General features: G+C 41.9%; 1 protein-coding gene across 2 annotated transcripts; it reads left to right on the top strand.

Annotated features, from left to right (window-relative positions):
* The first annotated feature begins 808 nt into the window (after positions 1-808).
* Positions 809-9,346, top strand: znf281b (zinc finger protein 281b). Of its 2 annotated transcripts, none has more exons than XM_063893819.1 (7): positions 809-985; positions 3,062-3,583; positions 3,696-3,809; positions 3,915-4,038; positions 4,866-4,949; positions 5,070-5,188; positions 5,468-9,346. In XM_063893819.1, the coding sequence occupies exons 2-7, from the start codon at positions 3,134-3,136 to the stop codon at positions 7,076-7,078; spliced, it is 2,502 nt and encodes an 833-aa protein (XP_063749889.1). In that variant the 5' UTR covers positions 809-985; positions 3,062-3,133; the 3' UTR covers positions 7,079-9,346. The 2 variants fall into 2 exon arrangements, with proteins under 2 accessions (XP_063749889.1, XP_063749888.1); XM_063893818.1 differs by having other exon boundaries at positions 4,857-4,949.
* The last annotated feature ends 4,885 nt before the right edge of the window (positions 9,347-14,231 follow it).

The raw sequence follows: 14,231 nt of genomic DNA, 5'->3' as shown, positions 1-14,231 counted from the left end.
TCTGAGAAACCGTATATGTATGGGCAGTGAGGCCGACATAATTAGGTCTCTGCTGACCTTTAGACAGAAAGCTATTGGAAAGAACATGGAGAATAGCAAATTGTTATTGTTGTATTATTAAAATGTAAAGGTATTAAGAAATATTCAATTTATAAGGGGCTGGGTATAAACAGGCAGGAATAAATCCCTTTACTTAATTAATCAATTTACTTAGGCCCCGTGTTTGTAATTTATTTGTTCAAGTACCTAAATTACATGTTTATTATATACATCTGACAATTATTGCAAAAAGTAATTTCTTCTCTTTGTATGGACAACAAAGGATCCATTATAAAAGCGATTTGAATCATTTATTCGCCTCTTTGATATTTAGCCAAAATCATTTTAGTACAGCACATTCCCAAAATACATCAAACCGTTCATTTCATTCAACATTAAACTGATATTGAACCTTTATCAAACATTGAATCTTTCAAAACGAACCCCTGAACAAATGATTGTTTTATCTTCTAATTAAATGATTTCCATAAATTAATGTGTGTGTCTTATCATATACTCCAGAGTCTTTTTCTGTATAATTGCATTACGTTTTATTTCTGGTACTTTCTGTCGGGTCAGCTGTTAACAATCTGTATGTCTAGGAGGTATGTGTTTTACTTGGCACGTTTTCTGTATCCTGAATTGAACACAAAGACAAAAACACGACGCAATGTCTCTCAGCATTACATGATGTCTCAATGTGTCCACGTTGTTTACATTACTATAGCGCTCACACGGTGTTATCCAGTCTCCCTCTTCCCTCAGCAGACTTCGCCAGCCTGTCTCCTCTCACGACCCGTCCCCTACTACACCCATAATTCCCCGCGCCAGGACAAGATGGACGAAAGCAGCGACCGCCGGAGAACAATGTTTTGGCAATAAACCCCCGAAGCGGCGAATACGGAGAGAATACAGCACGTTTGAAGCCAACTGCGGTCATGTGTAGGTGAGTGGGAAACGAAATTGTATTTTATTGGTGGCGAATGCTTAAGCTTTGTCGAGATTTTACGCGACGGAATTGTGAGACGGTGAGATGCACCGAGAGCCAGCATCATTGTTTCTGTTGCATGGGCCGTAATGCGGGTTTTCAGTCGGGACAAGCTAGCAGCTAACTAGCTAGCTCATGGCAGCTTGATTGTTATAAACACAGCTGTTTTAAAGCGTACAGTTTTATTTAGCCCTGGATCTCAAGTCCACATGTACAGCAGTCGCCGAGGAATGTTTTGGTAGCTAAATGTACTCTATAGGCTTATCCGGGAGCAATTACAGCTAAAGTTAGCTAACAATAAATAGAGCGCCAGCGTTGGTCGAAGCCAGACAGATTTGATTTCACGAGCGTCATCAAAGCTTGGGAATCGGAGAATGAGTAATTTATACCGCTGAGCTTATTCGTCTAAAACTTGCTGTGAAAATGTACATTTTCCACTGATTTGTAGTTGCTTCTATGTAATTGATTCTTGCTTTTGTTTGCGTGACGCTTCCCCTCATAGATGCACCTCTTTAAATAGCCAATATGCGTTAATGGCATCAGATCATGGATCCTGTTTTAGCATTAGCTAGCTTGATAGCAACACTAGGTAACATGCTAAACGTTGCGTTTCATCGATAATTAAGGATACAAATACACATTTATCAAAGACAAACATGGCTGATGGAGACAACAAAACTTATATCGTTGGTTTGACTTTATGTGAATGACTGATCGTTGCTTTTAGTTTGTCTTAGCCTATTGTTTTGATTGCGGACGTAAAGGTGCGTTGATTGTGTCTCATTGTGGTGAACCGGCTAGCTTGCTATGCTAACTAGCTCACTATTATGCATCACAAAAGCTCATCCGCTTTCTGCTGAATTCAGTGTCGAGGAGCCAAATGTTCGGCTTGTGTAGCCTAAACAAAACATTCTCACTCCAGTGTTCTGCTCTCTTTTCGAGACACGTAGTATCAAATCGAGCCTGCCTATTTTGACTGTTACGTCTTGCTGCATTTGACCTAAATAGCGTTTGTTTTACACAAGTGTAGTGGACCGATTAATGTGCCTGTATTGCAATCAATGCCCCCCAGCTTTTTTATTCGTGTTGGTTTATTAGCCAAATATGGCCAGCAGTGTGCTCCAATATGCATCAAAGTGTAAAAACAAAAGGGGTGTCTGGCTGAAAGCGTTCAAGCGTTTGCACAGATTTTGTTTTGGCTACATTCCAAGACACATGTGGTGCTAAATGCTGCAAGCAGAACAATACAGGGTTCGGATGCAGGTTTTTGCTTTATGTCCATTTGTCTATATTTAACTTATTCAATAGAACCGATTTCGTTAGTACAGAGCATCACAGTATTTTTTACCCTCACACACTTACAACATATATCATTAATATAATTCACTATCTTAGTGTCTCTGTTCCCCCCCGCCCAGATATCTGTACTTCAATAATACACAGGCACATGAATATATCTTTCATTAGAATGTGTATTAATAATTCTTTTATTTTTTTTAGAAAATACTAGTTTCTTTCATGATGGTTGACCTATTTATTTTTTCATTTGGGGATTGATGTGGAATCTGTGCCATTGCGATGGTTAGGTGTCTTTGAAGTATTTTACATACTATGTGTGAAAGAATATACACGTTGAAGCTGTGCCAAAAGTCGATTGTTGAGATTTAAAAAAAGTCCACCAACTGCTTTCATATTTTCATTCATGTGCATCATATTGTATTAACAGTATTTACTATTTATTGTTAACTGTTGCATTGACAGTTTCTCAAAGTGAGCTGTTTATTTTTATCCAGAGGTGTCTCACAGCTATTTACATAAAGCCTAATAAATCCAATTAAGTAATTAATAGGCCACAGAGGAAATTGAGAGAACATTGTCATGCACACCCTGAAGGCTGTGGACTAGTGAGAAGTACTTTATTTAGGTTGAGGTGTTTTTATATAAAGTAATAACAAAACCTGACAAATGTGTTTGATTGTATTATACTTATTGAGGTCTAAAATCACCAAGACATGATTCTTCTCTCTTTTTCAGGAAACCCTTCTCCTGCATTCCTCTTTAGATCTATTGCCCTTCTTCTTCCCTGCACAAAGCAACACCACCACCATGAGTATTATCCAAGACAAATTAGGCAATGAGTTTTTGCGCAATGGTGGCATGGATCCCAATTTTGCACCAGGTATGCTTATGTTCAGTCACCTGCCGCCTGTCACCAGCTTCACGCGGCTCGCCTCCCAGTCAGTTATGGGCGAGCTTCCTCAGGAGATGATCCTGAAGAAAGAACGCGACTCGCCCCCAGACCACCAGGGCAATCTGAACACAGGGGGCTTCCTCCACAGCATGGGCATTAAGCAGGAGCGGCTAAGCGAGCTGGATTACCGCATGCCCCTCTACAGTGGGGGTGGAGGAGTTGGGGTGAACTGTGCTGGAGGGGGCGCGGGGAAGAGTGGTAATGACATGCCGGACATGTCTTTCGGCAACCATCATCACCAAAATCACCAGAACATGCTTCTTCATGACCTCAGCCTCAGCAACGTCCGTTCCCTTGGAGAACAGGTTAGAAGGGGTTGGGGTTCTTAATATTGGTTAGTGATATATAGTTGAATTTGAATTTGTAGACCCCTTTTACTTGCAATTTTATGGAAGCTACCCTGTTGTTTTCCTTCAGATGCCTGTAAGACCGGGTAAAGAGCCAAAAGAGTCCTCGGGTAGAAGAGGGCGGAGGAACAACGGGGACGGTCAGGGAGGCAAAGCCAGAAGGAAACGGAACGATGCTGCGAAGGTTAATCACTTATTTGTTGTCTTTGTCACTACACCAGAGAAATGTGCTCTTTGCCTGAAGAATGTCTCAGTATCTAACATGTGCTCCTGTGTTTCCTCTTTGTAGGCCATGATGTTGGATGGAGATGGAACCTGCATGTCCCCCAACTCAAAACCACATATCTGTGAGCACTGTAACGCGGCCTTTCGCAGCTCCTACCACTTGCGCAGACACGTGCTCATACACACAGGTGAGAGGCTTTCGCTGCTTGCCACTGCCCTTACTTCCTATCCTATAGATCTATATAAAATGACGTTTTGATAAGTTAAATTCAACCAGCTACATCCACTCCTCCTTTCACTATCCGCCATTGCTGTTTAGATGTCCCAATAAGACAAGCTCGGTTCAGTTAACAACATTGTAATGAAACTATACTTGTGTTGAAGACCTCAGTGTGGTTTTCGTTAGATCAATTTGCGTGTAATCTGCTTTATGATGTGTTAGCAGGATGGCACCAAAACACAACTAAGAATAAATTAAACGACACCCTTCACTACCCTCCACTCTAACTAATTTCCCCTTCCGCACGAGTGCCTGGGGCCATAGTTAAAACCAGGAAATGACAAAAGCCACGGATGACTCAATGATTACTCATGTGTTTCTGGACGTCTTAGTCATCGTCCTTGCTGGGAAAACCTCGCTTTGCTCTTTCAACCTAAACGCATAAATGATTCAAAGGAACCAATTTGTCTTTTTACAATCTGGGTTTGTTTTAAATAATTTGCCTCGTTTCCTTCTCACTTCTTCCAAATGTATTGGCGTATCACAATTTAAACATGGGAAATACGTTGTTTTTGTATAGTGTTTTTGTGTTATCTGTCACTAAATACACAATTTAACACAACTTCTTTAGGAAATAGTTTGTATAAAGTGTTAGACTGTTAAGCACGTGAGTGTCATACATCTTATAGTGGTGTTTGACGCCACAGCTTCAAGTGTCGTCGGGGCCATATGTCGGGTAACGGGCAAGGAGTTAATTAATGTGGTGAGCGGATTGTTGTACTCTTGATCGCACAGGTGAGAGGCCTTTCCGATGCAGTCAGTGTAACATGAGCTTCATCCAGAAATATCTTCTCCAGCGGCACGAGAAGATCCACAGTGGTGAGTTTCTGCACTCAACGTCTCGTTTTTTGGAACAGATCCCTTCGCTTATCCACATCATCAGATTATGTAAGCGATGTTGTAGTCACACAGTCTGACACCGTCACCTGTCTTTTTCAGGAGAGAAGCCTTTTAGCTGTGACCAGTGTAACATGCGTTTTATCCAGAAGTACCATATGGAGCGACACAAAAGGACACACAGTGGCGAGAAGCCATACCGCTGCGATACATGCCAACAAGTAGGTTATCTGTGGAGTGTTGGATAAGGAGCTTACCGCTGCTTTCTCTTTAACCTTTTGTCTTCTGCAATTGGCTTTGTATATGTTTTTGATGTCGTTTTATTGAATTGTGTGTATGAGTAACATGCATTTTTATTATTCTATATGGTGTTATATGTCATTTAACACTTAGTGTCCCTGTTAAGCCCCGCCTCAAAGGGATTAGTTAAGGTAAAAGATGTTGTGAAGTGTTTATGCTTAAGAACTGTTTCTCTTTTTTCTCCCTTTGTCCAATTTTAGTTTTTCTCAAGAACAGACCGGTTACTGAAGCACAAACGGACTTGTGGAGAAGCCATAAAGAAGGGCCTGGACCCGAGCATGCTGGACCTCAGCGATGCGGAGCTAGGCCAGGGCAGCTATTCACTCACTCAGGGAAACTCGACCACCTCGGGACGCAAGAGGGCCAAGTCCAAAAACGGGGAGGGCGGCGAGCGCAAGAGGAAGAAGAACGCCTCGGCATCAGCAGCTTCTTCCTCGGGGGGGATGAGCATGCAGGACTATGGCATGGAGCACCCCTCGGGCTCCAGCCCTAACATGCAGGGACGCTCTCCTAAATTGGTCTTTAAAAAAGCCGGCCGCAAAGGCCTGGATAAAGGCCTCCTCTCGCTGGAAGACTCCGCTGACGGACAGAAACGGTTGGGGCAGAAGCACGACTCCATGGATCACGTGGAGGTTTCTGGCCTTGATAACATGGGTCTGCTTCAGGGACCCGGGCTCAACAAGCAGGGGCCAACCACCAGCAGCAACTACGATGATGCAATGCAGTTTGTGAAAAAGCGGCGCTACCTCCATGCTGTAAACAATGACTATGGAGCCGGCCCACTGCACATGGCATCCCAGGGCAACAGCGTCATCCAGGGTTCCCTGGGGCCCGAGCCGACGCTGGCCATGCTGGACACCTCGCCTCTGGATCTCAAGCACGACAAGTCAGGCATTCCAGATGAGGTTCTGCAGAGCCTGCTCGAGCATTATAGCCATAAGCCTGAGGGGCCACACCACCACGATGTGACTTTCGACCTGTCAGACCACCCACACCACGTCGACCTCCAGCCGGCGGCCCCCGTCACCCCTGAGCTGGATGACGACTCCCCCAACGGTGGTGACAAGCAAGCGGTGATGAGCGAGTACTCGAAGTTCCTCCTGCAGGCCCTGGAGCGCACCAGTCATAGCGGGCCCTTCCCCAGCCTTGGCCAAACGGGGCCCTTCCCACTCCTGTCCAGCAGCTCCAGCCCCACAGGGCCCCTTTTCTCAGACAAACATGTATACGCCACATCTCCTCTGGATTGTGGCTACCCGCCTTCCGTCTCCTCCCCGCTGCCCATCGTCGCCCCTTCGTCAAACTCCTCCTCGTCTTCCTCCAAGTCCCACTACGGCATGCTGGTCGGCTCCCCCTCCCAGGCGGGCTACCACCTCAGCTTGGAGCCCTCCAGCCACCAGCAGCTGACCCCCTCTCAGGAGCTGACCGAGCAGCTGGAGAAGCAGCACTCCCCGGGCACCTTCAACCTACCTCCCCAGGACCTGACTGCCTCTGCAGACGGCTCCAAGGGGCCGCAGCCCAAGTCCGGAGTGGGCGTTGCACCCACCAACGGCTCCAGTTACCCCGACCTGTCCCCACTGAACACCCCAAAAGAAACCATGTACCAGATCGAGAACTTCGCCCAGGCCTTTGGCTCCCAGTTCAAGACAGGGCGGCGGACCCCCCTGGGCTACGGCAGCGATCCTGGGGTGGAGGTGGACCACCGAATACGGACTCCAGTGTCAGAATTCTCAGGGTATACCAGTTTGTTAGCTGATGTCGGTGAGCCAGTGAGTACAGGATCAAAAACCCAGACAAGCCAAAGTTTCAGATAAGGGTCAAACGAGGTGAATCCAGCAGGGGAGGGGGCTCCTGTTACTGTCCACGCAGCCCCCACACCCATCGTAATTTTGTTCTTGTAGCAAAGTTTAGTTTTTTTAAACACTGCCATTAATTGTTAATACAAAATGACCAGGGAGGGTCTTTCATGGCCTCAAATGCAATTTTTTAAAATATTCTCATTTTTATTATGTATTTTAGTCGCTTCATTTTTGTTTAAGAGTAGTGATTTTGATATGAACGTACCGTAGATTAAATGTAATTTAAAACATTTAGAGGGTAGCTATAAACATGCTTTTTTCTTTTGTTTTTTTCGCGGAAACCCTTGTGTTTTACCAATCATCATACCATTGTAAAGTAATAATGAATAATGTTGATAATTTCAATAATAACATGTGTGGCAGGGAAAAGGCCCAGAATTCAAATTGCAAAAAAAGTATATATTGTCTGTTACAAGAAACATATTAACTCAGGAAAAATAGTCAAATTTGTGTAATAAGACTTTGTATTATGAGATGCAATTAGCACAGTTTTTACAGGTGTACTTTGAGACTACAAAGCTTTGATTTTTTTTGTTTTTACTCGTCGGAACAACAAATTACAACACATGATCATGTTTGGTTTCTACTGCGTGTAGCTTTGTTGAGATTATGGTACTGTTGTGTCAATGTGAAGACATCCACATTTCTTTTGAGAGCCACATGTGAACGCGAGGTAGTATGAATTGTAGTGGAGTTCAGCACCCAGCGTCGTCTGAAGGCAAGAGGATCTTGACACATGACTTGGCTTGTCTGTTAATGAATCTCGTCTAACCGCATGCTTCTCTATCTTCTCGAGGAGACGAAGCTTAGACAAAGTTCAACCCTTTGCTGTTACAGACGTCTCAGAAACATCAATCCGAGATCTTCTCCTCATGCTGAAGTGATTTCAAGTCGCCACTTTTCTGCTCCGATGTGTCAATGGAATCAAACAAGCACTTTTTTAAAAAAAACACAAAATCATCATTGGAAGCAACAACAACCCATTCAATTTGCATATGTGATACGTGATTATTATGCTAATGATTATTAATATTATTTTAAGAGGAGAAAACTGTGAATGGGATTTGGGGGGTGGGAGGGCGGGAGTATTGTCTAACGGGTTTTAATAGGGGTTGACTAGGCATGACCATGGGCATCTAAATGTATTCTGTTGCGTTTTTTTCTTCTCGAGGGTAGAAGAGAAGGGGGGGGGGGATTTTTTTTCTTACGGTCTGTCGGGTGATGTTGTAAAAAGATTTGCCATAACTTTGTTATACAATATTTTGAGAGTACCTCTTTGTATTTAAGTGTTTTGAGAGACGGGCTGACATGCTGGAATCCTTTGGGTGTGTGGGATGTATACCCAAACCCCTTTTTTATTTATTCTCCACTAGCCACAACAGAACTCGGTAGCAGATATTTTTGGCAAGTAATCCCCGGACCTGCATCCCCCCCCCCCCCCCCCCCCCCCCCGGACTTTATTAATGATATTTTTAACCCCACTGTTGTAGTCATTGCAAGAAACTGCTTCAATGATACAGTTAAGAAACGGAAACGGTAACTTATTCCCACCTCCCCTTCACCCAAAATGCAGCCCTGCACTCGCAAGAATAAACAATGGCCTTCTTTGTCTTCCGTGGCTAAAGCCATCCTATCCCGGCAGCCAGGGTTGATATTTAATTTAGTTGATTTCCTGTGAGCCGAACCCCCTCCCCTTCCCCTTTTCCTTTTCCTATGTCTGTGAGCTCCACAGCCAAGAGACTTTGAAGCTGCTCAGATCACAGGGAACAAAGACTGACTGACCAGCCACCTCACTCCAAACACACACTATGCTTTTTAACGGAGAAAAAAAAAAGAGTGGGTGAGAGACGGAGAAAAAAAAAAGACAATACGATTGACCTAAATATACCTCATATCACTAAAGCGTAAGAAAGCAGGGACACGCGTTTCATGTATGTAGTGGAAATATTTGTAGTATAGGTTCGACATATTGTATAATCATTTTAACACTGCCTGTGTTTACAATTATAGAGCGAATGACTCGTCGAAATGCAAATGTATTTTTCTTTTTCTGTAAAAACATCCACGCCAAGCAGTGTTGTATTCTAGATGCCTCATAGAACATTCATTTTTCTCATGTTATATCCCTTATTTTTGTTACTTGCCATCATGTGTTTTGATATGATCTCTAGAAGGATATTGTTTACAAAAATGTACAAAAACACTAAAAATGTGTGTTCTCAATTCTCTTTGAGTTATTCTCCAGTATGCATGATAAAGACATTTTTGTATGGCTTTTTTTCTGACTGTCACCTCAATACCAAATTTTGTAGCAGAGGCCTCCCCGTCCCCTTTGTCTTATTTGTTCTAGACCCCATGTGATATGATTTCCCAGGCTGTACCTGTTATTGAGATGATGAACGGATTAGTGAAGCCAATAAAACTTTTTGTTACAAAAAAGAAAACGGTGTGTGTTTTTTTCTCCTCATAAAAGCACTGATTCCCAATAACTAAAATATGATTCCTGATTCATTTTTTTATTATCTGTATTATTTTGATGTGCTGTGTTGGCAAAATGTCTTTCCTGGCGATGGAAGTAGCTCGTAAAAAAGACTACCTATGATGAAAATCTGAATAGTATGAGGAGTTACGAAACAAATACTCAGGACAATGTGATTAAGTATACCTTACAGATATTTAAAAATATGCTGTAAACATTCTAATCCAAACAAAGTGGTTCCTGAAACTTCCTGTTTTCTCTGCAGAAATGATCGCTTTTACCACTGTTTCTCAGTTGCAGGTTGTATTTCAACACAGAAGCCACCAGAAAACAATGACTTGCATTCTTACTTTGGATGCACCTTGCACCGGCTGTGAGTGACCGTCATGTGATCCTTCCACTGACGATATGTTCTAATGTGAATCATCCTATCGTTTAGAAACAACGACCAGCTGCCAGAGGATGGAGCTGTTTTCCACGAGTAACACTGCACCACAGATATAAACGCAGGTAAAACACTGAATCATTTATAGTATGGAGGTTGAAATGGTTCGCCTGTTGTACATGTAGCTTCCTGATAGGTGCTGAGTTGTTACCACATTCTGTAGTTTTCACTCTGCTGACCCTCACAGCTGTGAAACCTGTTTCCCAGACACTGAAGAGAGTCTCTTATTATGGCCTTTTGTCTTTTGTGTGGAATAGATCAGCAGTTTCAACCTCCTGTACAGTTTCAAGACAATTCAGTAGCATATAATTAGAAGTAGTAAGCTCTCCTCTACATTTGCTGACCCTGTTTGTGTCTTCCAAACATCAATATCCAAGACTAATCGGTAAAAATCTACCCATACCATTTTATAATGATTGTTGAAAGCACTAAACAATCATCGCGTCACTTAATGTTATAACGTTTCATAGTACTTGCGTCACTGAGGTCCTCTTTTAAGGATACTGTAACTTAATTCCCTTAGTTGTAACTGTAGGAGGTGTAGGCAGATATATCCGCGAGGGACCAGCAGTTAAGAAGGACTGTGACACTTATTATTGTAAAATGCTTTATCAAAAGTTATGTTCATGGATTAATATGTCACCAATGTGTTTCAGGATGGTTTATAATGAGTTGTAGGCTGGACAGTATTACAACAGCGCTTAACCATGACATTTCTCTGAATGTGATTCCTGAACATAACTGTAGTTTATTTTATAACCTAAACCATAGAGTAGTTTTCAACAGAGGGGGGAGAAGTAATCAGATCTTGTACTTAAGTAAAAGTAGAAGTACCAGTGTAAGAATACTGTGTTACAACTAAAAGTCCTGTATTCATAATGTTACTCAAGTAAAAGCACAAAAGTATTAGCACCAAAATATACTATAAGTACCAAAAGTAAAAGTACTCATTATGCAGCTGGGCCTAATAATATACACTGCCCGGCCAAAAAAAAAAAGGTCACAAGCCTGTGGGGGGCAGTGCTATGATCTGGGGTTGCTGCAGTGGGTCTGGTGTAGGTTCAGCAACGTTATGTGCCCAAAGAATGAGGTCAGCTGACTACCTGAATATACTGAAGGACCAGGTTATCCCATCAATGGATTCTTTCTTCCCTGATGGCACGGGCATGTTCCAAGATGACAATGCCAGGATCCATCGGGCTCAAACTGTGAAAGAGTGGTTCAGGGAGCACGAGACATCATTCTCACACATGGATTGGCCCCCACAGAGTCCAGACCTGAACCCGATTGAGAATCTTTGGGATGTGCTGGAGAAGACTTTGCGCAGTGGTCCGAATCTCCCGTCATCAGTACAAGACCTTGGCGAAAATATAATGCAAGACAGAAATAAATGTTGTGACATTGCAGAAGCTTCTGGAATCGACGTCACAGCGAATGCGTGCCGTAATCAAAGCTAAAGGCGGTCCAACGAACATTAGAGTGTGTGACCTTTTTATTGGCCAGGCAGTGTATGTGATATATTTTGATTATCATTTATTCAAGTGTTCTCAAAGCTGGTAAAGGTCCAGCTGGTTTTAATGACTTTGTATACTGCAGGGTAGCTTGCGAATTTATTCCCGGTGTAACTAAAGTCTGATTTAAGTGTTGGTGGTATCTACATTATTAATCCAAATCTGAAAAGTAACTAAAGGTATTATATACATGTAGGATAGTAAAAGTACACGATTTTACCTCTGAATTGTAGTGGACTAGAAGTAGTATACAATTGAAATAATCAAGTAAAGTACAAGGGTCTCAATGGGTTTGACTGGCACTGCCCCTTTTTACAAAGCTGGTATCTCTCCATCATGAACGTCATGTTCTAACTGTAATCACTGCCAGGAACAGCAGGATGGGTGGGGTTAAGGATGGCCTTAACTGCGAGTGACTTTGGACTTACAGTTAGCAGGAGGACACAGATGCAGTTATTGCTCCGTGATCGCACCTCTGTTGACTCAGGGCAACATGTTCATAAAACCTGCCGGTGACAAATGTAGCCGGGGAATTTTATTGTCAATGTCTAAGTGTGCAGGGATGAATCATTTACCAGATCCAAAAATAAACTGTTGAAGTGATCACATCATATTTTAAAAATCATAATAAACCCATGGTTCACTATTGAAATGAACTCCTAATTACTATTAATTACTATACTAATTACTAACTTAACTCATTAACATCTGTTGAAGGTTGGTGAGGAGGAAATACAGAGTGAAAGTGTGTACATCATTTTAGATCCCATTGCTGTGATGATGTTGTTTTCTGGGTAAAGACAATGTCCTATTATGTGCTGTAATGTTATAATCCATCGACTCCAAAGGCCTGACAATTGAATTGGTTTATTTGCATGATGAATTAACTAAAATGATGTCTATGTACATATAAAGTGCAACAGTTTGACAAACATATTAAAAACAAGTCATGTATGTTTCTAAAGTTATTACTTTATCAAGAGGCTGCGGCTGTGGCTGCGAGGAAGTGTGTTCAACCAGAAGGTTATGGGTTCGATCCCAGTCCGAGCAGTCAACATGTCGAGGTATCCTCGGGTAAGATACTTAACCCTGATTTGCTCCTGATGGCATGGCCAAGGTGTGTGAATGTGTTCTGCTTTGTATGAATGGGTGTGTATTGGTGAATGACATGTAGTATGTCATTGACAATCAAATTCAATTAATAGTTTGAACTAAAGATGAACTCAGTCAATATTCTGCAAAGATAGGCACCGTCCCAGTGTATGGGCCTTCTTTAATAAAGTGATATAATGGTAAATGTCCCAGAGGCTGTGACGTAAGTAAAAAATATCATAAAAGTAAAAGATATCATTAAAAAACATACTCAGAATTCATGCACATGATTGAGTGTTGTTAGTACTGCGAGTTTTCCTTAAATTACATTATTTTGAATCACTAAACATCATCTTGCTTAGAGTTTTCACAATATGTCTCCATATATTGAATTGTAACCCCTGTATTATCATATCTGTTATATTGCTCGACCGCTGCAGATAGGTTTAATGTTATATAATTGTTTTACTGGCAGCAAAAACAGTCATAACTTAGGTATAGTTACAAGTCCATGAAAGAGTGAGGGCAGTTTCCAATCCAGTGTTTAGAAAATATTTCAAATTTCTATCATTGTGTGGAATCACCAGTTGTATTAAAATGTCATTTGTTTATTTATAAACCAACACCCATGGGAACAAGAGCTTGAACTATTTCACCTACAGGTCAAAGTCATTTTTATCTAAAGGCTATTTTAACAATTTTTCCACTGACGCCCAATGTGACGCTTGAGTGGCGTAAGACTTCACTGAGTTGTGTGTTCATTCAGATATACATCTGGGATCAAAGTCAACTTGGACATAAAATCATGTTATGGGTGTTGAGAAGATAGCTCAATGAACTTCGAAAATATTGAAACACTACTTGTGAAGGTTCAAACCAAATGTTCACACTCTTTTTTTTGTTGTGGTTAGACTGTTGAACAAAAACATCACATCTTGTGACGTCTCTGAATCAAAGGTCACATTATCCTACGGCCCACCCTGGTTTATTGGCCACTTGGCTTCTGATAAGACAGTTCAAACTGGATTTAATCACTTTCTGAAGCAAGATTTTCGGACATTTGTTGTTAATGGCATTTAGCATAATGGGTGCAGCTTCTTCTGTCGTGGAGACACAATCATGTTAAAATCGGTCCTGTGGAAAAATGATGTTTACAGAATTGGTCCCAGCCGGGAATGGTAACAGGTGACAGTGCCATAAATTCATAAAATGAATGGCAAGGAATGTAAACTTTGCCCCTCCTGTCGATTTCGGCCTCTATGAGTAACTTATAAAGTCTGAGGCTTAGATGTACAATTATACGTGCTATTTGAACATGAAAAAAGCTGAAAATTGTCATAAATGGCAACGTCAATTTACGTCTGTTACGACCTTTCTTCAGCTGTAGAGCCAGGAAACATATGTGACATCATCACTGTAATTAGTTTTAATATCATATTTTTATAATAAGCCCTGTCAGTAAACACTCCTCTGCTTTAAAGCTTCCTCGTATATTAAAGAAGGTCTGGTATAATTCCAAGTGTGTCAGCTTATCCGCCTTCTTACTGACAGCAGCCATTACTTCTTATTTGCGTTTCTGCT

Source organism: Eleginops maclovinus, chromosome 10 (genome assembly GCF_036324505.1).
Source record: "Eleginops maclovinus isolate JMC-PN-2008 ecotype Puerto Natales chromosome 10, JC_Emac_rtc_rv5, whole genome shotgun sequence".
In the NCBI taxonomy this organism is placed as follows: Eukaryota; Metazoa; Chordata; class Actinopteri; order Perciformes; family Eleginopidae; genus Eleginops; species Eleginops maclovinus.
The sequence above is the reverse complement of the archived record's forward strand: the minus strand, read 5'-3'. Positions and strand labels throughout refer to the sequence as shown.

Coding starts and splice junctions, on each gene's coding strand:
- znf281b (XM_063893818.1), top strand. CDS start 3,134: ATGAGTATTATCCAAGACAAATTAGGCAATGAGTTTTTGCGCAATGGT. Junction 3,810..3,914: donor AACGGAACGATGCTGCGAAG/GTTAATCACTTA, acceptor TCCTCTTTGTAG/GCCATGATGTTGGATGGAGA. Junction 4,039..4,856: donor ACACGTGCTCATACACACAG/GTGAGAGGCTTT, acceptor GTTGTACTCTTG/ATCGCACAGGTGAGAGGCCT.